We start from the raw sequence: 23,876 nt of genomic DNA, 5'->3' as shown, positions 1-23,876 counted from the left end.
AATATTTCAGAAATGCATCAGCTACATCTATAGCTACATTCAAGAAGAGCTGGTGGAAATAATTAAAACTGAGACGACTTTATTTATTAAATCCAAGTTTATTTGGACTCCAAAACAATACACATCAGGACAAAATATAAATTAATCCTTGCGTTAAAACAATGAATAGCAATAAGATCAATGTAAAAATAGAAAATCACACCAAATTGAGCGTAACCACATTCAGCAAAAATCAAAACATGTCCACTAAACTGTCGTCCGAACTCATTATGGTAAAGAAATAAATTACATGCAGAGGAAGACTGCTCTTTTAATCTAAACTGCTTTCCTACTGGTGATCTGAGCCTCCAACAACTATTCTTGTCCTTTAACTTCATTTCTGACAGAAAACTCAATTAAACTGAATAAGTGCGGGTATAAAAACCAGCTACACAACAGAGAGAAAGGAAGGATGGCAACCTTTGCCTCAGCGTTAAACATCCAAATTGCATCACAGTGGATCCAGCGTACCCACTGGAACAAAGTGACCACGGCAGCAGGCAGGGCCATAACTGACCAGTTTGGTTTTCATCTTCGTGCTCCTCGTTTCGTTTCATGTTTTGGTTTGTCCAGGGCTAAATGTTGTAAAGGACCAAAGAAACCTGTGATAATCAAGTTTTTAATGCCAACTAAAAGTACAAAGATAGCCAAAAGAAATTTAGATGTATAAAATATGGATAATCTCAAAGTCCATATGCCCGTTTTTAATTTGCCTTTTACTTTTGAATCATATTTACTTTTTCCTAATAATTTTTTGCTTGTATATACAATTTATTCTATCCCATTTATTAAAATACACGGGCTATTCTCATGGGTAAGGGAGACAACGGTGGAAAAAAGCATCAGGAATAAAAAGGGAAAAAAAACAGGTAAATTAAAATAAAAATAAAACCCCTTTCTAATTAAATTTGCTTCACAATTTAAGTTCTGTACTTCTATCATAGCAGTTAATTTCTGATCCATTTATTTATTCCTGTGTTGATTACAGCAAGGTGATGAAAATCTTGGCACTCTCATTTTCCCAGTTTAAAGGCAAAGTGACTCATCAGCATCATGACCTTAATGGCGCTCTGTCGGCGAGCGCTGGCCGGCCGAACCTCTGCTGGACTCATCCGGCGCCTCCGAGGAGCCGACCTGCCCGTAGATGAAGGAGTAGAGGCTGACGTCAGGGCGCCGCCGGAGGCAGTTCTCACAAACCGAGCTGTAGTACTGCTGCAGGAGATCGTACGCCTCCCCTGTGACGGAGACAAGGACATTGTACAGACTCGCCTTGTTAAGATGAGAAAGAAAATGTTGATTTTTCAAAAATCTGTAATTATTAGTTGAGGTTAACTTTACATGCAACCCTATGAGCATGAATGAAGTATGAATTTGGGGGATTTGATGATCCAGTTGAAGCGTTTTTTTCGGATTGCAGTGAATACACAACATATAACTTAAATTACATTTTAAAATATGGATTAGATGCACAGTATGTTACAATAATTAAGTTTCTGTTTTAAAATAAATTTAATATTTGACTACCTTTCTGGGAAGAGTTGGTACAGTTACTTTAAATTGGTTGGATTTCTTGGTTCATTCAAGTTTTTGAGATAGTTTGAATATTCTACCAACTTTGTGCAGAGCACCAGTACCACTGACAGACAGCATGCTGCTGCCACCACAGCTAGTACAGTGTTCTTAGCCTTGAAAGGCTTTCCATGATGTCTACAAATGTTTTTACTGTGGCTATAAAGCTCAAGCATCGTCTCTTCTAATGAAACATTTTGGGATTAGAGCTCCATTTGGTTAGATTTACTCTTAGCTGTGGACAGTGACACGAGAGTTTGAGAGCTGGAATAATCTTGACTCTCAGAACCGCTCTCCTTTTATCTGAGCAAACCATTTGGACACTGGAACAGTGGTTACTCATCTGAAAAAAAAAACAACTAACTAATACAAATACAACTAAAAGAAAATGAACAGACGTTGTACTTGTCCATATAGAAGGCATTTTCATAGAGGAACTACACAAACCAAACTCAAACACTGATGCCACTGGCTAATCAATAGCATTAGTGTCAAAACCACAGGCTGTAAGACTTGTTTCAATAAAAAAAAAAAGAAACAGACGGGATGGCTGGCTGCCTCACCAACACTGATGTTCCTCTGGGTGAGGAAGGAGTGCATGTTGTGGACATCTGTCATAAGCTGGTTGTCACCAAAGGTGAAATAGGCGACGTCTCGGCCCGCCTCAGCAGCTGCCAGCATCTGGATCAGAGCTGGAGGAAAATAGGACTGTAAAACCTCAACAACAGAGAGTATGCTTCAGTGGTCGGAGCGAGCAGACCGAAGCGGATACAATGAAAGCTTGGGGAAAAAAAAAAAAAAAAAAAAGATTTGAAAAGATAAAGAAAAAGATTTAAATGAATGAATAGTTCCTCTAAGGTTGATGTTTCCATTAAAACCACATTGAAACTAGTCTCTGTATCCTGTACAGCAAAAGGTGAGTAATCAAGGGATTAGGTCTCACCCCCACTGTGAACTCTGGATCTGTTAGAACGCAGAGCCCCGACTGGCCCCGGAAAGCTGTGAATATTTTAAGAGACTGGAAACACGTCTGCTGATTAATTAAAGTTGGGAAAGTGCCGACGTAATGAGCAAAACTGAAACAACATCTTCATCAGCACTGAGCACTTCTACCCATCAGCAGTTTGTCTCGCCGCCTCTGCTTCAACAGCTGTCCTCAAAAATCATTTCTGTGTTTAAAGGAAAGGTGGCGACGAGAGAAGCTAATCCCAGATAGCAGACATCCTCTCAAGTAGGAAGTGAATATTGATAGAGTAAAGCCATGTTTATCTAATAAATGCACATCAATATAAATGTAAGTTTGAACATTATTAAAAGGTTAACTTAATTAAACTTTAGTCCAAGTAAGATGCTTCTGACTTTGTGTCCTCAAAATAAATGAAGCATTTTTGAATCTCTGACCCCAGTAGCAGTCCACACTAAAGGTACTTAATACATCACTAACTTATTGTTACTGCTATGTGACCGTATTCAATATTAATGTTGCAAAGAGCTGCATGAACTACAGTAACAACAATGTAGCAGAAAATGAGGCATTTGGATGTTTCTGGTGCAGTCAGCGAAAGTTATAACAGAGTTATTTTATCACAATGAACATATAGAAAACAATGACTATTTATCTATTTATCACAAGTCATATTGTTCCACATTCACAAGCATTATTGCATATTGCTGCAGTAGAACTCCACATCTTGTACATTTTTCCCTAAATTCTTGAATAGGCTTAGCATCACAAACTTGTAAATGCTCAATTTTAATAAATATGCCTAAAAATGCTGTAATTATATCTCATGACTCCAATTTTACACATCAATATGCAATTTCTAGCCTTTTAATATCTCTTTATAAAAATTCTGCAGGTCTCATTATTTATTTTTGTTGTTGTTTTTTTAATTATTATTGTCAACCAGCAGCAAACATTATAGAGTGGCAAAAAGCAAAAAGAGGTATTGATCTACAAAATAATTAACCAACTAATAGAACAAATAACGGCAATAGAAATCAAATAACCAAACAAAAAGAACAAACAAAAACACACACACACACACACACCTTTCAGGTAGCAGTTATGTCTGTTACTCTGCACCTTTTACTACCCATTTCTCCTTCTAAGCAACTTTCCATTAATATACACAGATACAGCGCTTTGTGAGCCATAATTATCAATTATAATTAACAGAAATAAACACTTCAAATAAATAAATAAATCTGTGTGTAACACGCCAGTTCCATCTTTTGCACTGGATCACTGAAATAAAGCAATTTTTCAATAATACATTGCAATATACATTGCATATATATGCAATATACATTGCAGCCCCAGATAAGCGCTGAAATGCATATGTGTGGTGAAAAGCTATGTTGCTATTGCAAATGAATGGACAAATTTCTTCTAAAGCTCCTAGAGGAGTAATAACAACACAACACACAGAAAGCTGGAACTGATTGATGGATTCAAGCAGGCAATCAATTTCACTATTAATGCAACATATCAACTTTGGCATTTGATCAATAGGAGGAAGGCAAAAAAAAAATGCCTTAAGTAAATGCACAAATTCCTGGAAGACAAATGGATGCCCATGCTGGAGCGCTTTCTACTTGAAATTTATTCTGCAGCATCCAGGAAAGAGAGTCCAATTAGAGTGATGATCTGAGCGCTTGTCTGGTCAGAATGTGCTGACGTCAACGTTACGCAAGAGACGTGAGCGTTACCTTTGAGTCGCGTGTCGCCTCCGAAAACGCCACAGCCCCAGTTTCCTGTTGCCACTGCGGCGAGGTTTTGACTTTCCTTCTCAGAGTGAGAAAATCCACAGTAAGCCTACAAGGAGAATAAAAAGAAATTAACAGTAGTGTCAGAAAATAAGCGCAGAAATAATGAATATTACAGAGCTTAATCCTCCAAATTAATCTCTGTATTACAATGTACACACATTAGTTTATTTGCTTTGTATTTTTTACTGTATTTCTGTAAAGTCTGTTTGAAACATTTAAGCACCCAGAATAAATTAAAAATGCATGTCAACAACTAGAAGGTAACAGTATCTAAAGGCGCCAAGGGAGAACCAATCAGGCAGGAGCTGAAGCATCTCAAATCATAAAAGTGCTTCAGACACATTAGAAAGTATCACCAGCACAGTAAGGAGCAATATATTTAAAACATTGAAAGACTTGTTCAATTTAATTCCATCACGTCTACAAAACGACTTCCCAGTAGGGCATGCTTTAGTTGGAACATTTTCACTTAAAATTAATCAAATGAAAATTATGTGAAAATACCAGCTACTCTTAATTTTGTTTTTTTAGCAGTAGATTTGAGACTTGACTCATACTAAGTAAATGCCACTGGGTGATTTATCTTTTCCTACATTTTTTTAACGTGCCATTTTGGAGATACGAGAACAAAATCTAGCCTCACCGTCGAGAGTCATAACTATAAAACACTCTTGTGTAAAATCTGAGGCATCAGCCTTACGAGCCACTGTTTTAAAAGCTACTTCAGCACAAGATCCAAGCAGGCTTGAAGTATTTATTTTAACGTTAAAACAAAATGCGCGGTGAAAATAAATGGTAAGAGCCTGTCCTCCCTTCTGACCAGTGATAAATTCTTCTTGAGGAAAGGGCAGACGTGACATTTAACTGAACAATATTCCAAACAGGATTGATCTCTGTGTTTGTGCATTCGTCACCGTGATGTCAGAACTGTCAAACTGCTCCATGCTTTCTGACAGCAGACCTGACAACATCAACATCTTGATTCTTTTCCAGAACAAATGGCCATTACCTCTTCAGGAAGCTTAAGATCAAATATAAAAGCAGAATACCATGTAAATATTGTACATGAGACTGGTATCCTGACAGTAAATTGTCATAAATCCAATTAAAATCAATGATGGATAATTCTGGGTATTATGTACATGTACTTTAATTAAACATATTTTCACAAATGCAGTATATCCTGAATATCAGTTAATTACTTATATTTATTAACTATTAGAAGTTATCCACTAGCAATGCAATAATGCATCTATATACAAAACAAGAGATAAAAATGTCTTTACTTCTGTCAAAGTGAAAGGAAGCAGACAGTCTTCATCCATACTCAAATTTGTTTTCTAGCATAGTATATATGTTTGTATGTATATTTTCATCTAAATTATAAGAGAATGATTGTATATGGTAAATTGCATGCAGCAAAAATCTAGCGACATAAAGAAATGAAAAACCTTAGGCAAACAAAAAAAAAAAAATTAAGGTCACCTTGTTAAGTTCTCTGTTAATTTTGTCGGGGTGAAACTGTTCGAGAAAGTTCCTGAACTGTAGCGCATCGATGGCAACAACCTCTGTGCACCGTCTCCTCCAGTCGTCTCTGAAATAGTCAATATCCAGATATTAAGACAACAAAATACTTCCACATATATAGAAACCATAGGAAGTAAGTTGATCAAAACAAACAAAAGAAAAAAAAGACAATACTTCTCCAAGGCACCGCAACAACAAAATATTCAACAACAGACCATAATCAAAGCACCAAACAGATCAAAACTTAAACTTCAAACTTCAGGACATGGCTGCTGCCCTTGCTGCTGCTGTTGAGGTAAAAAAAAAAGAAATGGATTTATACCTTGGAGTTGTGTCGTGGTGACAGCCAGCCCACCTATACGTCTGAGAATACCCTGTGTATTTGCTAAACTGTTGTGATCCTGAAAGACAGCAACATCAAAAACCGTGTTTAAAGTTTGCTCATGATGCTAGTTATGATGATGCAACACTGAAAGGTAAAATTATTTTATTTGAACCTCAACATTAAGTCCTTTTTAAGTCAAGTTAAAGCTTCAAACCAAGGGACATAAGACCAATGGTGGAGAATAAATAATCTTAAATAAATAATACTGCAATAATTGAATATTTACTGCCAATGAAATAAACACACACTGATCCCCCCCCCCCTTAAAAAAAAGCAACAAAAAATTCAAAATTAAACAGAAAAAAAGATGTACTTGATATACAAAACAAACGTTACAACCTCCTCCTACTCAAAGCAATTAAAAAGAGACGCATATGAAAGAGCTCTGGACTCCAATTGGCATCATCATCATGTTTCTCTTAAAAGTAATGGCCAATATAATTCAAAATCCCCTCATAAACATAATAAACAATTACAAAAAAAAAAACATAGGAAACAAACGCAGAATAACTTTCCCCACATAATAAATGCTCTTTAAAGGTTAATTCTGATTAAATGCATATTGTGACTGTGCAATTAAATTTTATATTGTAGGAATAAAGCACAGTTACAAAACAGGAAGAAATTACTTTAAATTACTATTTCCAAATGTTCCGTTTAAATCAGAACTTAGAAATCTCAACAATGGAATAATATCTCAGTCATAAAACTGGAGAGACATCTGTTTGCTGTTCAAGAACATGACATTTTAATGGTCCCTGACATTTTTGCACTTGAACAGATAATAGTTCAGGAGCAAAATTAATTATTTTTCTCATTTTTCATGAGCAAAATGTTCTTTAAAAGGTATTTGTGGAGGGAAGCTTATAAAGACCGCATTTAGAGAGAACCAACTATTAGAATTATTTCAAAAGTAACAACAATCAGCAGGTCAAAGTACGGTATTAAAGGTAATTTTATTCACGTGCAAATATATCCAAGCAAGAAAGTCTCACATTTGTGCTGGACCGGGCAGTGAAAGGTCAGAAGTGCATCTCATTGCCGTGTTAATTCAAAGCTGGGAGGAGTGAACTTTTTTATCTTTAATTAACTCATATCAATGTCTCTCTTAATGACCAAGGAATAAAAAAGGAAACATTTTGTTTTTGTGAACATAAAACAACAGAAATCACATAAATTATGCTATCAGAATAGTGTGGATTGGTGGCTTAAGATGGGAAACATTGCATAGACACAAGCAAGCTGCCACTAGTTTCACCAGTTTCCACCTTCCAGATAGAAAAAGAAATACAATCTCTATGCCACTGCTTCCTGCTTACTGATCAGCATCTCCTGGTCAGCATTGTCTTTAAACCAACCATGTGACTTCTCCCTGATACTATTTATACCGTTGACCGTCCCAAAGGCAGCCAGATATCTACCAATCAAGGAAAATTCAATTAGCCAGAGCACTTTTGCAAATTTCAGTGCAGAGCTACAACCCATTAGTCTGTGTTGCTGCATGCCAAGATCTCTTGCAGAGAAATATGATTTACCGCAGTGGGTCACGATGCATCCAAGGCTTGGAGTTTTACAATGGGAACAAGAGATATTGGCTGAGTTTAATAAAGATGATGGAATGGAAGAGTCCATTAGCGGAGCAGGTTTTGGGCAGGTCTTCCAGCTCTAATTAATTCTGTGCTGGAGTAATAAAGTTAAGTGGAGCAACGGGAGCAAAGGCAGGCACGAAGTCTGAAGGTGACTCGGCCAAACAGGAAGATGCAGCATGTCTGGAGATCGCAAAGACAAAGAATGTGATGCCTCACTTGCTATTTTAGTCTACAGTTCTGATGCAAAGTATAATGAAAGCCATATTTTAAAAAAATGCAACAACAAAAGCCAGAAGTAAGTAGAATGGTTGTTTCTTGGCGATGCAGACTGACAATCACTGCTCATGTCAGAAAGTGACGAAAAAAAACACCACAGTTGAATAAACTTTACTGTCCTTGAAAAACTAAACTAAACATGAGATTACCATCATGTCAATCAGTAAAATAAAAACCTTTGTTAAAGAGATTTTTTAAAATCCGGCTGTACAAGATAAATGTAAATTATACTAAAATACAAGGTGTACATTTTTTTTTTTTTTTTTTTTACTAGCCGTTACTAGAATACACTGATTGTCCTCTTTAAACCCAATCAAGCTCCTGCAAACATTTCCACAAAACAAAAAGAAGAAGTGGAAAACAGGACAGGCGCCATCAGCCTCCTGCAGAGGGAACCCTCATGTCTGCCGTCTTGTTATTGGGTCTACACAGGTTTCTGACAGCCGTGTTTGTTGCAAACATCCAATTGTGAAGTACTAGGAATTATTTAAGAGAAAGTCTTCAACAGTGCAATCAAGTCCACCAACTCTCCATCTTCCAACTGCCTCTCGAAGCCAATCAAAAAGAAAAGTGTGACAAGGACTGAGAGAAAGACGGCAAAGCCATAAACATCTTCAAGCTGACCCAGAATGGGGTAAATTGAAGATGTAAACATCAATTAAAAGTGTGTACAAAAATTGAAGCACAGATGGAATAAATCTTAAGAATTATGGCTCCAATAGGGAAGGATAACAATCTAGGGCGAATTCAGGAGTGTATTTGCAGGCATCCTTGTCTTTGAGAGGCCAGATGCAAATAAATACCTACTTTTAAAAGAACTCTAAGGAACAAATAACATATCTAATCACAGACACTGTTTGCAGGCATTTTAATGAGGCTAGACCAGTGGTCCTTAACCTGGGTTCGATCGAACCCCAGGGTTTCGATAAGTCGGTCTCAGGGGTTCGGCGGAGCCTCTGCCGCGGAGGTAAAGACACACTTGTGTAAAGTCGTGATGACGCCCCGCTTTGCCATCACTTGCTGCGGAGGGTCACGTTACATTGCTTAGCCAATCAGAGGATCACGTTACATTGCTTAGCTAATAAGTGCTGCGGAGGAGATCTGATTGAAGGAGCTCCACTCTCAGCATGGATTTGAACTTGTGTCTTTAATTACCTCAGCAAAGCTCACAGTTTTTACCACAAATTCTATAGTCTAAATCTGCTCCTTAGTCGCATCTTTTCGGGGTTGCTACTGCCTCTAGTGGTGTGGGGGAGGTTACACAGCTAATATAATTACATTACTAAATCAGAATACCGCAAAGTATTTTGTGTGTCGGGGGGGGGGGGTTGGAATAAGAAGGGTTCGGTGAATGCGCATATGCAACTGGGGGGTTCGGTACCTCAAAAAAGGTTAAGAACCACTGGGCTAGACATATGCAAAGTCCACCAATATTTTCTATATCAGTGGAAATTGTAGGCAAAGCAAATAGTTTATCATTCCCAAAGATGTTTGCAAGGACCGTTTGCATCGTGTAGTAGACAGTGCAGAAAAAATACTGCCTGTTGAAAGCTGGAGCTAGTTAAGGAAAAGAGAAAAATACAATTGTGATGCTGAGTTTACAGAAAAGGACCTCAAGCTTGAATTCATTCCCCTCTCCTGTGAAATCTGCGTCATATTTTGATAATCTACTTAATCAAATTTGCTGGACATAATGGGCGTGTTTGCATCTGCATGTATTCAGAGAAGAACAGATCAAAAACCCAGTGCAGAAAAACAAAAACAATGGGTTCAAAATCTCTCAACCAACTGAATTAGATTATAGAAGTAGAGAAATGAATGCCTAAAAATGAGGCATTTAAAATTACCTGTGATAATGAGGCACTCATCATCATCGAGGGCCTCTGTGAAGAGACGCGACACGATGAGCTCAGGGTTTATGAGGAACCGAATTTCTTCTTGAACAAGACCAGCACCAATAACTCCTCCTCCGACAAACTTGTTAGCAAAATCCACCTGAAAGATAAGGCAAAAACCATGAAGGATAGAGAAAAAAAAAAAACATCCAAGCTTCTGCTGAACCTGCTCATTTTTTAATCAGTCAGATTTTTGCAAGAAAAAAGAAAAAAACGAGCTTAGACAAGAACAGGATCTCAAACTTTGGAAGCAAAACATGCCATGAAATTGTATTTGGCCTTTCTGTTTTATTTTTGACAGAATCCATGACAGGTTTATTGGGGAGGTTAGCCTGAGGTGGTGGCATTACTCAGGCAATCTGTCCACAAAGCCAAAATGAGCTTTGAGCTCTCCCTCATAGCTGCATTTAGTTCTGTAGCCGCCAGTGGCAAATATCAAATTAAGAGATAAACTGCAAAAATTATGTTTTATGTTTATTTTTGCAAGTAATTAAATTATTTCAGTTCATTTGAAATTGTATATTTTCAGGGCTGACGGTCCTCAGCGACCCACAGTTGGCCCAGACCGAACCCATCACGGCCGCATAAAAACGCTACAAAAAAAAAAAAGAAAAAAAAGTTGAGCAGCTGTGTGAGGGCAGATCTTTCCATTGTGGTCACTCAACATTGGGACAACAAGCCAGACTCCAGAGTCTTCCTTGACAAGCTGTCAGGACCTCAACCCCCAACCCCACCCTTGCAGAGCATCCATCAATCGCAGCTTACTGCGAGCCCCGGAGCTGGTCGTGTGCGCACATCAACTGTCAGCCCGTGGCAACCGGAGGCAAACAAAAGGTGAAAGTCGGAGGGGGCCGCGCTGACAGTGTTCAGCCAACACAGAGAGCTGAGGAGGCCCAGAGGCCTCGACCCCAGTCCCAGCCCAAACTCCCTCTGACGTGTAAGCAGCTCCCTTAGAGGGGCTTATTTTGCAGTGCTAAGCATTCTGGGTGAAAGACTTGAAAATGTGGTGGCATAGCGAATGACTACTACAGAGGAGAAACAGCTCCTGGTACATTTAAGTTGCTGAAAAATGTAAATACTGTAAATCTAAATCAGACTGTAACATGTTTTAACTAGTGTACAATTCAAACAGACAGGGCTCATATGCTTTTTCCACAATAAAATTCAAGAACTTTGCAAACATTTTCAACATACACTTAGGAGATAAAAACAAAACAAACCAAAAAACCCCCCACAAATTCACTATTACATAATGTATTTATTAGTGTTATTAATAATATCTTGTGATCGTTCTCTACATTCTACAGCAGGGACAAGTTAGACTAAAATATAACAAAATTTTATGTTTTGAAAAGTTCTTTCTCAGACAACCTATAGACCTGACTGGCCTGAAAACAAAACACAAACAAAAAAAAATTCAAAATTTCAATAACGTATTTTAATGTCGAAAATATGAGACAACCTTCATTTCACTTACAGATCAATAAGTTGAGTTACTAGGAATAATAAATATTAAAAAATAAACAAAAAAATTTTCTCACAAAGTTTCAGCAAATGGAAATAACCCAAAATTAAAAAAGTTTAGTCGGATTTAACTTCAGAAACTAAGAAAAAAAAAAAAAGTCTTCTTATTGGGTGTATGAAAATATTTGGCTTCAACTGTAAATAACCCTTTCCCATTTTAGACTTTTAATCAAACAATAGATTGCCTTTTATTACAAAACCCTGCAGTTTGAATACCAGGCGCTTTCAAGAACTTTATACAGAAACTGAGAACTCCCCTAACATCTATTTGAAATTCAAGCATTTTCAAGGATTTCAAGCACCCATACAAACCCTGAATAGAGGTCTTACCTGAAGCATCCCATAACCATCGTCCTCTATGGTCCCTTCACTTGTAATGTGGAGCCTTGTGAGCAAAGTCGGCGAGCTGAAATGCAAACATTTGTTTTCCACATTCCACTTTTAGTAAGCTCCTGTGTGTTTGGTGCTCCTTATACTATTCTAAAAAAAAAACAAAATCAAAAAACAAACAAAAACAAAAACAAAAAAAAACAGCAAACCTTTTCCAGTTGGGAGGTTTATCCAGTCTTTGACGGCTGAATGTCACAAGTCCAGTAGGTTCTGAAGGACACAAGAATGATTGCTTAGCTTTCTCTGCAACAGTTCAATTTAATCAAAAAGCAGTAAATCTGATCACCTACTCTGTTCAGTGACACTTTTAAAATAACACATCAAGGTTTTCAGCTTCTCAATCTTTCTGGAGGATGAGCCTTCAAACAGCCTGAAAGGAAAAAAGATACCTAGTGATATTTTTTTTATTAATTCTGCCACCATCTATTCATTCATTATAGTCATTTCCTACATTTTCCACTGAGAATTTCATCCATACAAATTTTTGGGATTTTTCAAAAAACATTTACCTAGCAAAATTTTACAATCTGTACATTCCACAAATAATCCTCTGAAGTCATCTTCGCCTGGGGTAGCCCTTCTGCTTCAAGGCTTCAGCAATCCTCACCCTTACTATCATCTTAAACCAGTCTGCCCATTCTACTGTGGTAGCAACAACATTTTTTTAGTCTGCATTACTGCTGGTCACAGATTATTTTCTCATTTTCAGACCATTCTGTGTAAACCTCAGAGATGGTTGTGAGCAAATATTCCAGCAGATCTCCAGTTTTAGAAAAAAACTATCAAGTTGTCTGACACCACCAAGTACGCTACATTCAGTCACTAAAAGCCTCTTTCTTCCCCATTCTAATGCTCAGCTTGAACTTCAGCAAATAGTGCTCTCCAATGCCACATGTCAAAATGAATTTGAGGAAACAACTACTTAAACAGTTGTACCCAAATAATGTGCTGTGTCAGTGTATGCGATTATATTTTCTTCCAAAGGAAGAAAGCTCAATCTTTAAAGAAGTTGGCCATGGCATGCCATCTTACCACCAACTGACTAAAGTCGAGACGACCGAAAACTGTTCATTTGCAGAATCATTGCTGAAGAGATGGATGACCCCCATTTTAGCCCCGTGAGTTCAGTCATGCTTTAACTTTTGATATGAATTAGTTCATCTCTCACTCAGCCTCCTTTTCAGTCGCTAGCCGATTATGGAGGAGCTCCTTTGCTGTTACGAGAAAGTTGCCCCAGGCTGTCCATCACAGCGCAACACTCCTGCCCTGTCCCCGCACTCGCACATAAAAAACAGAAAAGAAAAAGGGGATCAGGGATCTCTCTGTCTCCAGGGATACATTAGGAAACGCTGCGTCCCTTTAAAGCAACAGTGTCCTCAGGAGGAAAAAAGGTCCCAACACATATATAAAACCGCTGGCAGCGAGATGCGCTGGATATACGAGTGCACTTTGAACACTAAACTCACAATATCCTTCTTAATATGAGTCGAAAAAAAGCACACAGATGCGACAATAAAAAAAAAAAAAAAAAAAAAAAAAAAAAAAAAAAGAAAAAAAGGGAAATCTTATGGAATGAAAATGAAGCAATGACAAAAGCCTGCTGCACTAAGAGCCCTTCAGGGACTGGGAAACTCGTTCAGTAAAGCCAGTTTCTGCTTCCATCTGTCTTTTTTTAGTCAAAGTGGCCCCAAGAAACAATCCTGCCTCTTGTAGCTCTCAGAAAAATGTACTGGACATGAGTCTGCCACCAGCGAAAGCAGCCTTTTAGTAACAAACTGTAATATAGTCTTATAGAACTAGAGAATCGACCTATATTAGTCATCGATTTAGGATTAAAGTCATGTTTTAATTTTAAAAACATGCAACTTCTGTCTAAATGTAATATTTTTAAGTGGCCCAGCTGGAGTGCTGAGTTTGAAAAACACTGCTACAGGCTCGTTCGGGAAGATTAATTGCTGCAAAGTCAGTGGCTCGATATAATCGGCTGGGTTTTCTTAGGTAGAAATTTAAAATAATAAACTGAACCTGAGTTGATTGTTTAATAGCCAAAATCAAATTGGCACACTCAGGTCAATACATGACTTCCAATCTGTCAATATGATTGGACTGAATACGCTATACATTTGCTTACAGATTAGATGCTTTATGATGTGCTTTGAGATTACTAATTTGAGATTATTACACCTGGTGCTATAAAAAGAAACTTAATAGAACTGAATTAAATAGGATCCAATGAGGATATTTAAACTAAAGCATGGACACAGAAAAATATTCCCACCCGAGTTTCTAGTTAGGAGTGACTGCCATCTCTCCAAAACCATGCTACTGAGACTAAGTGAATTTGCTTTAAAAATATTGAGCAGCAAACCGCATCATATTTTAGAGAATGAAAACCGAAACAAATTTCCAAGTATAATATATACATACATCAAAATCAGCCTTTTCTTTGTTTTTAAAGCAGAAACGTTAATCTGCTAATGCACAGCAGCAAATCACGACTGGTAAACATTGTAAATGGAATTTATTATTGACCATAAATCCCTTTCAAACAAGACTATATGAAAACAACGTGCAGACATTTAGTGACTTAGCTAAAGGTTGGAGTGAGCACTCTTACTTTCCCAAAGATCCTCTATGCAGAAACAATGGATGAACTTTTCTAATCCAGGTAGATGAAGAGGATGGATTTCTCCTCACTAAAGTCACTCTCGCAGTTAAAAACACTTTTTGCCTCTGAATTATGAAACAACTGAAATCAAGGCTTTGGATAAAGAACAATCCAAAGCAGAAGAAATTGAATATAGCAAAGTTCATGACACAATTCCAAAAGCTGGCCTCACTCGGTGCAAAATACCTGCTCATGTTATTAATTAACCCAACATTAGTTCTTTCCCACTGCATGTCTACTCATGATTATTAGCTGCAGCAATGACCTATTTTTCTCAGTGTCTGAGCCAAATGAATGAGTGAGCATGTCAGTTTCTTGCGGATCAGTGTGGCAATATGGGTCAGAAGCAGAGCAGACATAATGTGAAGTGATTAACATTTTTTCTAGGAAATCTTATTTTTTCACGAGCTGCCACTGTGGTGAATACAGGAAAACTGAATCTACCACAGAGAGCTGTTAAATTCCTGGGTGTGGTGCAGGTTTCTTAGCTTTAGATCCTACCGCCTGCCAGACAACATTTACATGGTCAATAGTTTCTTCTTTGATGACTTTTGTGTAACGTTTTGGCATTACACAAAAGTCGAAACATTGCACAATGTTTCGACTTTTGTGGAAACATGAAAACAAACATGTTTCCACGGAACATGTTTGATGTTTCATGGAAAACATTTACACTTCTTGGCCAATTTTAGCCACCTTATGTTTTATGTATTTTATGCCATCTTTATGTAATTCTAATTTTTCAACATAGAAATGAGTATCATGAGCTAGAAGGTCATGCCTTGCAAATCGAAGGAGAAGAAAAACTCTGAGACTACTTTCATTTTAGCTCATTAACCTTTATGTGAATGAAATTCTCTTGGAATGGAAACCTTTCTTTCTTATAAAAGCCAGTGCCGCATTCCTTTGTCAAAAGCAGCCATCTGAGTCGCTTTTAATCTAATTTCCTCTTCCATTTAGATAATCGCATCGTGATTCCAACAGATATTGGCAACATGACTAAGCAAGAGATCTGTAGCCAGATTTTAACATTACACCCTAACTGATGGGATTTATAGCGACGGTTTGTAAGGAGAAAGAAATACAGAAGATTTTCACAGATGCAATCCTTTTACAAATTTAAGGAAACATTTTCCTGAATCAGATGTTGTAGAGAAAATTCAAACAATGAAGAAACAGAGCTCAAAATAGAATTGGCCATGCAAAAGCAGATAAAGTGAGAAAACTTGCAATGGTGAGGTGTAAATACAACTACTTGCACCAGATTTTATTCAGACGTGTCAGAGTTAAGGGGAATAAGCACAAATGAAAGCCACATTTTTGTTGTGTTGGCTTCAGTTTATGCCACTTAAATTCTTAAAAATACAATGAAGCTTGTGGTTTAAATGCAAAAACTGATGAATACATTCCAGCTGTACGAATGCCTTCGGATGATTTTTGACGAGCAAGTTATTCCAAAATTATACCATCTTAGAACGAAAACATGTGCTTGTGCCAGAAAAGGTTTATGGTTAACCAGTCGTCTATTAAACAAAGCAGATCACACACACACACACACACACACACACACACACACACACACACGCACGCACGCACGCACACACGCACNCACGCACGCACACACGCACACACACACACACACACACACACACACACTACCTGAAAAAGTTGATATCTGGGTAGTTGCAGTACTCAGTCTTTCTGGAGTTTCTTCTGGGGAAGGTACAAAAGAAGGCGTTTGCGAGCAGACATGCCACCTGCTCCTGAGACATGGTGATGGAGTGGCTCATGCCTCTTTTCAGGAGGGGGATAGGCTAGAGGACAAACAAAGGGACAACTGAAGAAGGATAAAATCATTTGTGTTATGCCAACGTGAAAAGGAAGCAATCCGTATGAATGTAATAATGTGTAAACTCTGAATGCAGTTTTATTGATTCACTAAAAAAAAGAATGCGTATGTGGCTTTGGTACAGTTTACGTTATAGGTCCTCACCCCCTTTGACAACAACTAGACAAGATACTTTATCATCTGGGGACTTTTGTGATCAATCTGCTGCAACAATTCACCAAAACCAGCCAGTCACCGCAATGGGTAGTTACTGGTGTTACCTTGGTGCAGAGCTCAGATGCTCTCAGCGCTAATTGCACCATGTCTGGCAGCAGAGAGTCAAACAGATGTTCCGCAGCATCACGCTCCAGGACCTTGGAGAGAGCAAGAGATCTGTTTAAGCTTGTTGTTTTGCCATAAACTTCAGCTGCCTCTCTATTACCCATTCAGGCTGATTAGTTGAAGACATATTAAACACACTTGTCTGACACTCGTTTAAATTATGAAGCAGTAAAACAAACAAACAAAAGATACTGGTCAAAAAGAAAACATTGAAATATTATTGATGCAGCCCAAAGATGGGAGGACATGAATGGAAGCTCTTTTTAACGTATATAATGTGAATATGTGGTGCCATACTGTCAAAATACACATTAAAGTAGCAATCCAAAAATTCATAATGCTTGTCGTTTATAGAACACATTTTTTATATATTACTTGCATTAGCCCAGCAGTGCCACCAAAATGTCAGAATTATCAATCACGACGCAATTTCATCAAAGTTGCACAGCCAAGCAAACTCATTAAACAATCTTCCAGGAAGAGATGCAAATGACCAAGGGTTTGAAATAAAAAGGGCTCTGTGTGCCCAGAACAAGAAGCCCCGGCTTGTGATTTAGCTTGGAACATTTATATTATGGCAATGGGAGCTTGGCTAAACACCGCTGTAAGTAATGACCAGGCTGACATCATAAACTGCTCCTCTGGGTGTAATAAATGACGGCAGTTGACACGATGGGGATAGTAGATATAGCTGAGGTAATATTAGGCAAGCTGAGTAAATCAGCAGCAGACAGACTCACATAAGCTGACTTAGCTGTCAGTACGACTTAAGACCAGCTCCGCACGCAATACCAGAAGATAGAGGAAATCTAACAAAACATACAGTGCTTTGCAAAAGTATCCATGTTTCAATTTTTCACATTTTGTCACATTATAAAACATGCAATACATTGGGATTTAAGGAAATAAACCACCACAAAATAAGGCATAATTGTGAAGTAAGAAAAAATTGTCTTTTTTCATAAAAAGCAAAAATGTATCTGCTTTCCTTTCTGTGTTAAGATTGTTGGTAATGTTACATTTAAACTAAGCAAGAGGGAATTTGACAGAAACAAGAACAGCTACAAAAATACAATTCAGTTCTTTTGGTCTAACCAAGTAAGCAGTCAGTCTTTGAACAGGTGACTAAGTAAGAATGAAGCCCTTTGTGCTCATAAGCATACATAGAGTACTTGTTGGGCAGCAGAGAGAGAAATGAACTGAACTCAACAAAGCTGAGGCTGTCCGTCAACTGCTATTCCGTTATTCATAAGGAATACGAGCTGAGATGAATATTCGATGAGGACGCCCGACCCATCACTCCATGCCATTCATGTGCATTTTTGCTCTGACACCAGAAAACATTCTGCCTCAGTCCGACACAAGTGCTTGAGCTATAACAATCTGAAGAAACAGATCCATTGTACAAAAGTGCTATTGTTATTTCACTCTGAAAATGAAACTTTATAATCAAAACGGGAAATAATTTAAAACAGCCAATTTAAAACTGGCTGTTTTAAATTATTTTTGAAACTGTGCTAAAAATATTACATATCACAGAATCAATTGTCTGTTTGACAACTGAAAGTCAAATTTGCTGCACAAGCAATAATTATATTTCTTGAAAAAAAGTGTAAAATGTGAAATATTAAGATCCATAAATGAAGTTATAAGCAGCGATGTAATGAATTTTGTGCTAAACCACAATTTTCCAGACCTAATTTAAACAATTAAATTTATTTACTGCAACTTAATAGTCTTAAGAATAATAATTTATTTCCTTTAGTTTAATAAGAATAAAAAATAAATAAATATTTTCCATCTATATGTGTTCCACCTAAATTCCACCATAAACCATTCTTTTATCCATCCATCGTCTATGCCTGCTTATCCTTGTAAGGACACAGGGGAGCTGGTGCCCATTTCTAACCTTCATTGGGTGAAAGGCAGGGTAGAGACAGATCACCAGTCCATCACAGTGCAAAAAACACACAAGGGAAGCATCCATTGTACACACACACATACTTAAAAGCAATTTGGATTCTGGAGAGAGCAATTAACCTAACAGTCATGTTTTATGACTGTGGGAAAAAGCCAGAGTATCCGGGGAGAACATGCAACCTCCACGCAGAAAGACCTCAGTGCTTCCATGCAGTCCCACCGTTTCTTTATCCATTGCAGAAACAAATTTAGTCGTTCTGGTTGGACATCACAGCTAAATCAGATCTCAGCATTAAAACTAAGCCTGTGGCTACGGCCTCTTTCAGCGCAGGCGTTCACTTTGATGGAATATCCTTTGTAACATTGTTTTTGACACAAATTACATTTGTTGCACGGTTATTCAACAGAAGCTGACTGGATTGAGCTACTGCCTGTTATTTAATGTCAACTATTTTCATTTCTGACAGGTTAGTATAAATGACCTTTTGTTTGAAGATTCAATTATTACTCAAGGCTCCCGCTTTTAATGGCTGGAGAATTTTTCCATTCTCTTCAAATCATTTTACTGCTCAAACTTGTAGCATACTGACATAAAACAGTCACTTTATCCACCTGGAGTCTGAAACGCTATTAAAACATAAAGCATTTCCAGCAATAGTCTAATAAACTTGGGAAATCTTATTTCACTTGTATCGCAACTCAACAATGTCTCAAACAGAACGTCCCTCTCTCTTTAATGATCCAGATGTTCAGCCACCTTCTGAATCTTTACGGCAGATGACGCAGAGCACTTTAATATGACAGATGATGGGTGGCCTCCAAAAACGACTGTCGAAGACACTGGAGACTCTGAGCAAAGAGCAATGAGCCAAAGCTTTACTGGGAATAATAAAGCACATCTTTGACTTGAAGAAAACAACTAGGTATTGTTAATTATTAAACTTAGGTCAAAATATTCTACGCGTCTTTATACATTTCTCTATAATATTGCACGTTGCTGTCGGTCTTTGGATTTGATTTATGTAGTTTTGCTGATAAAAATAAATAAATACTTGCGTTGTGACTTTAAACCCTAACCCTACATTCATATTTCACTAGAAGTGAAGCTGCAGGTCTTAGACTCGGTGGAGAGTCTCTTTCAAACCTGACCACACAGTTTCAATTTTAACTCACTTTCAATTCAATTGAACCCTTGCATTTGGTTCTGGACACTGACCGGGCCTTTCTAACACAAGAATATGATTTGACTGTTGAGACAAAAGTGGTTTTGTGGCAACTAACAAGTTTTATTTCTTACTTTGACAGTCAAACAAAAATGAAACCCATTTGCTTGACAGCAGGTGGAGGCAATTATATACTTGGATTATTTTATGAATGTAAACCGTTTTGGTCTTCCTCAAGTTATATATCTACGTAGCTTTAGATTCTGAACCATTTCCAGAGACACCCGTGAAACCTACAAACAAATCCCAAACAGGTCAAAGATGAAAACAATCACTAGAAGAATAGCTTCAGGGATATGACCGTCATGATGTTCTCTCAGAGCTCAGAGGTTATGTATTTCTATTGATGTTGGTGAAAATAAAGAGATCGACAAGAAACATTTCATTTGACCTTTTTTCTATATAGACAGATAGTTGGACACTTGACGGTTCATTACTATTAGAGTGTCTTTTGGTGTCTTGTTTCCTACTTTTCTGTGTTTGCATGCAGAGTAAAATCTCTGTTGAGCAAAACAAATATTACTTTTCCATATTTGGAATCAGAAGAATTAACAAGAAATAAACAGTAACAGTACTTTAACAATTATTCTTTACCTTGTTACAGTACACGTCTAGTGCTGTGAAGTCCCATTTTCTGGCGTGTGAAGCACTATAATTCAACACCGCTTCCTGTGACAGAATCGAACACATTTCAACTTTTTTTTTTAAGCAAAAGAAATATTGATTGCAAGTTCAATTTATGTGTTCAAAATCCACTGAAATTTCAACTGCATGTTGAAAAGCTTTGTTCTTTTCCTTTTCTGAACCTGAAATGCCATCTTGTGGTGTAACCAGGTAATAACAACTGCAGCTGTGTGCACATGTTACACCTGGTCTCATTTTTACAAATTCCAGTTCACTAATTTGTAAACCTAATGCAAAAACACAGAATAGTGGATAAACACGAAACAATGCATGACAGATTTACGCATCTTAAAACAAAAACTCCAGAAGAAAATATTTTGTGTGATGTAGAATGAAGGGATAAAGACGTACACAACCACTTACCTTCAACTCAAAAGCGTTTGTGAATTTCTTGTCCAAAGTTTCCTTGATCAAATCCCACCGACTCTTTTTCTGAGGAAAAACAGATGACATTAGCATTCAGTGGTGTAAATTCAGACTGGCAACAAATAATGGCACTGTTGTGCCTTCTACTGGTTAATAAGGCACGTAACTCTACATGGTGTTTTGATATTTATTCCAGTGAAATTAGTATACATCTAGCCTTTGTAAGAAAAAATGTCGAGACAACTTAAAAATGATTAAACATTGCATCTTTATAGCAAAAACTAGGCATAATGTGGCTTTAAATGCCTCTAGAACTCAAACTCAACATTTTATCTGAACAAAAAAAAAAATTTGTTCATACAAAAGCAAATTAGAAATTTTTCACATTTCAGCCCCACACTTTTATACAAAGAAACATAAAACATAAAGCATCTATGATGTTTTATGTTATTAAACGAGCAGCATGCGTTTCTCATTCTACATGAGAAAACACTTCCAGTTTTACCTCATCATCAACTGGAAATAAATTCCCGTTTGAGCAGGGCATCTTCACATGGACATCATCCCATGTATCCAAAAATGTAGCTGGATATGGAATAGGAACTTTACATTTTCCAAGGAGGTCTGTCTATCAATGGGACAAGCAATAAAAAGAAGTGTTAGTGTGTTAGTATTCATGTTTCCTAAACACTGCTGATCAGATTGTTTAAATCTCTTTGCAATTCGCCAATCGACCAAACACTTTCTGTAGTCAGTGAGTTTTTGGCATATTTTTTTTCTGAATTTCTGATCATCACAATTAACAATTTTTTAAAATTATTATATGTATACAAACTATACCAGTGTCAAGTTGGAAATCTACACTTTACAAACTATTACGGCAGAATTGTATTTATTTTTAATGTAGTCAAAGACTGTGAAATTGAAAAGGCATTCATAAAACTATATTTGTGCAGTTTATAACAAAAAAAAAGAAATGAGTTCTCAAACCCTTATCATCACAGTGTGTTGGTCAGGAACATCTTTCAGCGGAGGAAGCTTCCCACCACATTCCGGCATTCTCCTGAGCTTGCTGATTGGCGTTCCCAACCATGTAACTCCAGGAGCTGTACGTTGTTTGTCTGGATCTTTCCTCCCTGAAGACTTATTTCGCCCACCATTTTTCACAGCAAAACTCTGTGACGTGCTCCCTGCAAAAAAGTCTGTTATTTTAGTTCTCTGTCTGGTATAGCCGTCGGAGTGTGAAGAGCATGCTTCCACTGGTTGTTCTTCTATCTCAGAGTCCTTGGCATCCGGCAGTAAAGGACAGTCCTCATCAAACTCTTGTGGTGTTAGTATTTGGGTATCTTCATCCATAGAAGAAACTGAGGATTTCTCAGCATTTTCATAGTTTGCACAATCAGCTGATGGGTTCAGCTCATTTTCCGTCCTTTCCACATCCTCTTGACCTGGACACACTTCTGCCCTTAAATGTGTTGAGGGCTTAACCAGCCATTGTTCAAGGGTATTTCTAAACTTCTGCGTAGGTGTGAGGCCGGTGTTTTGAAAGGAGCCTTTTCTCTTTACGCCCCGTAAACCGCCTGCTCCAGTTTTAGGTCGCATATCCATTTTTGTTTTTACTTTGTTTTCCTTACTTTCTTTATTTATGGTCTCATTTCCGTTTCTGTGATGACAAGAACACACGCCTAAGGAAAAAAAAAAAAAAAACAGAAGCTGTCACAAAATGGTTTTGCTATACACATTAGAAAAATATTGTCTGAGCAAAGTACCTCTGTAAAAGGTCGTAGGTGCCGTTTGTTTTTTTGTCTCAACTTTTGTTCTCTTTGATGGTTTGAAGTCTGTCAATGCACTTATTCTACAAAACAGCGAGGCATCGTCAAATACATTTTGATGCGAAACAGAGAAATGTTTAAGTAAAAAAAAAAAAGAGAAAGAAATGTACTCACAAAAAAGCTTGAACTGACGCCAGATACACGGTGTTGTTTGGTTTAGTTGAAATTAACTGTGGCTTTTTCAGCTGAGAAACTAGTTTTAGCAAACGCCACGAAGCCATGCATGAGAAACTATCTTACAAATAAAGGACAAGACGGGAGATTGATTAGAGGCATGATTAATACTGCATAAATTACTTAAAATGTCTTCCCTCTCTGTATTCAATCAAATCATGATGATAGCTCACGCATTAGCTGCAATGCTAACTGCCTTTTTTACTGCAGCTAGCAGCCAAAAGAAGCGGAAAAAAATTCTCCCGAATATATAAAAAAAAAAAAAAACTATCACGACTTTAGATACTATAGTACGTGGACATTTATACTCACATTACTTCGCAGAATACATTGAAAATACTGTTGCTGGTTTGTTTGTTGTCAAAAAAAAAAACACGTCCTAATGTAGCGTCTTTACGTCACAACTAGCAATTCTTCTTCTTCTTTGAGTTGCCCCAGATAGGCGCATCAATGATGTGTTGCTGCCATCTGCTGTTCATTGTCGGACAACTCAATGATGGGTTACGTAGAGTGATATATTTCAAGTGTTTATTCAAATGTCGGGAACTAGGGGTAGCCAAAAATGATCGTAGTGAAGCATCACTACTTCAACATAATTTTGCTCAAGTAAAAGTATAAAGTAACCATTCAAGAAATTACTGAAGTACAAAGTATTTTGTTATACAGCCTATAAATGGGCTGAGTACCTTATCAGATCTGATATATTAATGGTGCCAGGCTGAATAAAATATAAAGTTATGCACAAATTCTGGCATTTTTAAGATTTGCATGAAAAAACAATTTATTTTAAATTCTTACTTATTTTATTGATCTTATACATAAGTTCTTATTACATAAGATCAATAATAAGATCAACAACTGACTTGCTAAATA

The 23,876-nt window shown here is 37.3% G+C and overlaps 1 protein-coding gene across 3 annotated transcripts; it reads right to left on the bottom strand.

Moving 5' to 3' along the window:
* Positions 1-78: 78 nt before the first annotated feature.
* LOC103481434 (poly(ADP-ribose) glycohydrolase) lies at positions 79-23,413 on the bottom strand. 3 transcript variants are annotated; one of them, XM_008436867.2, is made up of 18 exons: positions 23,316-23,413; positions 22,944-23,060; positions 22,767-22,852; positions 21,988-22,682; positions 21,503-21,625; positions 20,995-21,063; positions 20,542-20,616; positions 16,744-16,836; positions 16,294-16,448; positions 12,257-12,336; positions 12,116-12,176; positions 11,907-11,982; positions 10,005-10,152; positions 6,230-6,308; positions 5,866-5,974; positions 4,321-4,426; positions 2,172-2,300; positions 79-1,274 (listed from the first exon to the last, which is right to left on the bottom strand). In XM_008436867.2, the coding sequence occupies exons 2-18, from the start codon at positions 23,048-23,050 to the stop codon at positions 1,099-1,101; spliced, it is 2,367 nt and encodes a 788-aa protein (XP_008435089.1). In that variant the 5' UTR covers positions 23,051-23,060; positions 23,316-23,413; the 3' UTR covers positions 79-1,098. The 3 variants fall into 3 exon arrangements, with proteins under 3 accessions (XP_008435089.1, XP_008435090.1, XP_008435088.1); XM_008436868.2 differs by having other exon boundaries at positions 22,944-23,064; positions 23,316-23,390; XM_008436866.2 differs by having other exon boundaries at positions 22,944-23,404.
* Positions 23,414-23,876: the final 463 nt, after the last annotated feature.

The sequence above is a fragment of the Poecilia reticulata genome, linkage group LG19 (assembly GCF_000633615.1).
Source record: "Poecilia reticulata strain Guanapo linkage group LG19, Guppy_female_1.0+MT, whole genome shotgun sequence".
NCBI classification, from domain to species: Eukaryota; Metazoa; Chordata; class Actinopteri; order Cyprinodontiformes; family Poeciliidae; genus Poecilia; species Poecilia reticulata.
The sequence above is the reverse complement of the archived record's forward strand: the minus strand, read 5'-3'. Positions and strand labels throughout refer to the sequence as shown.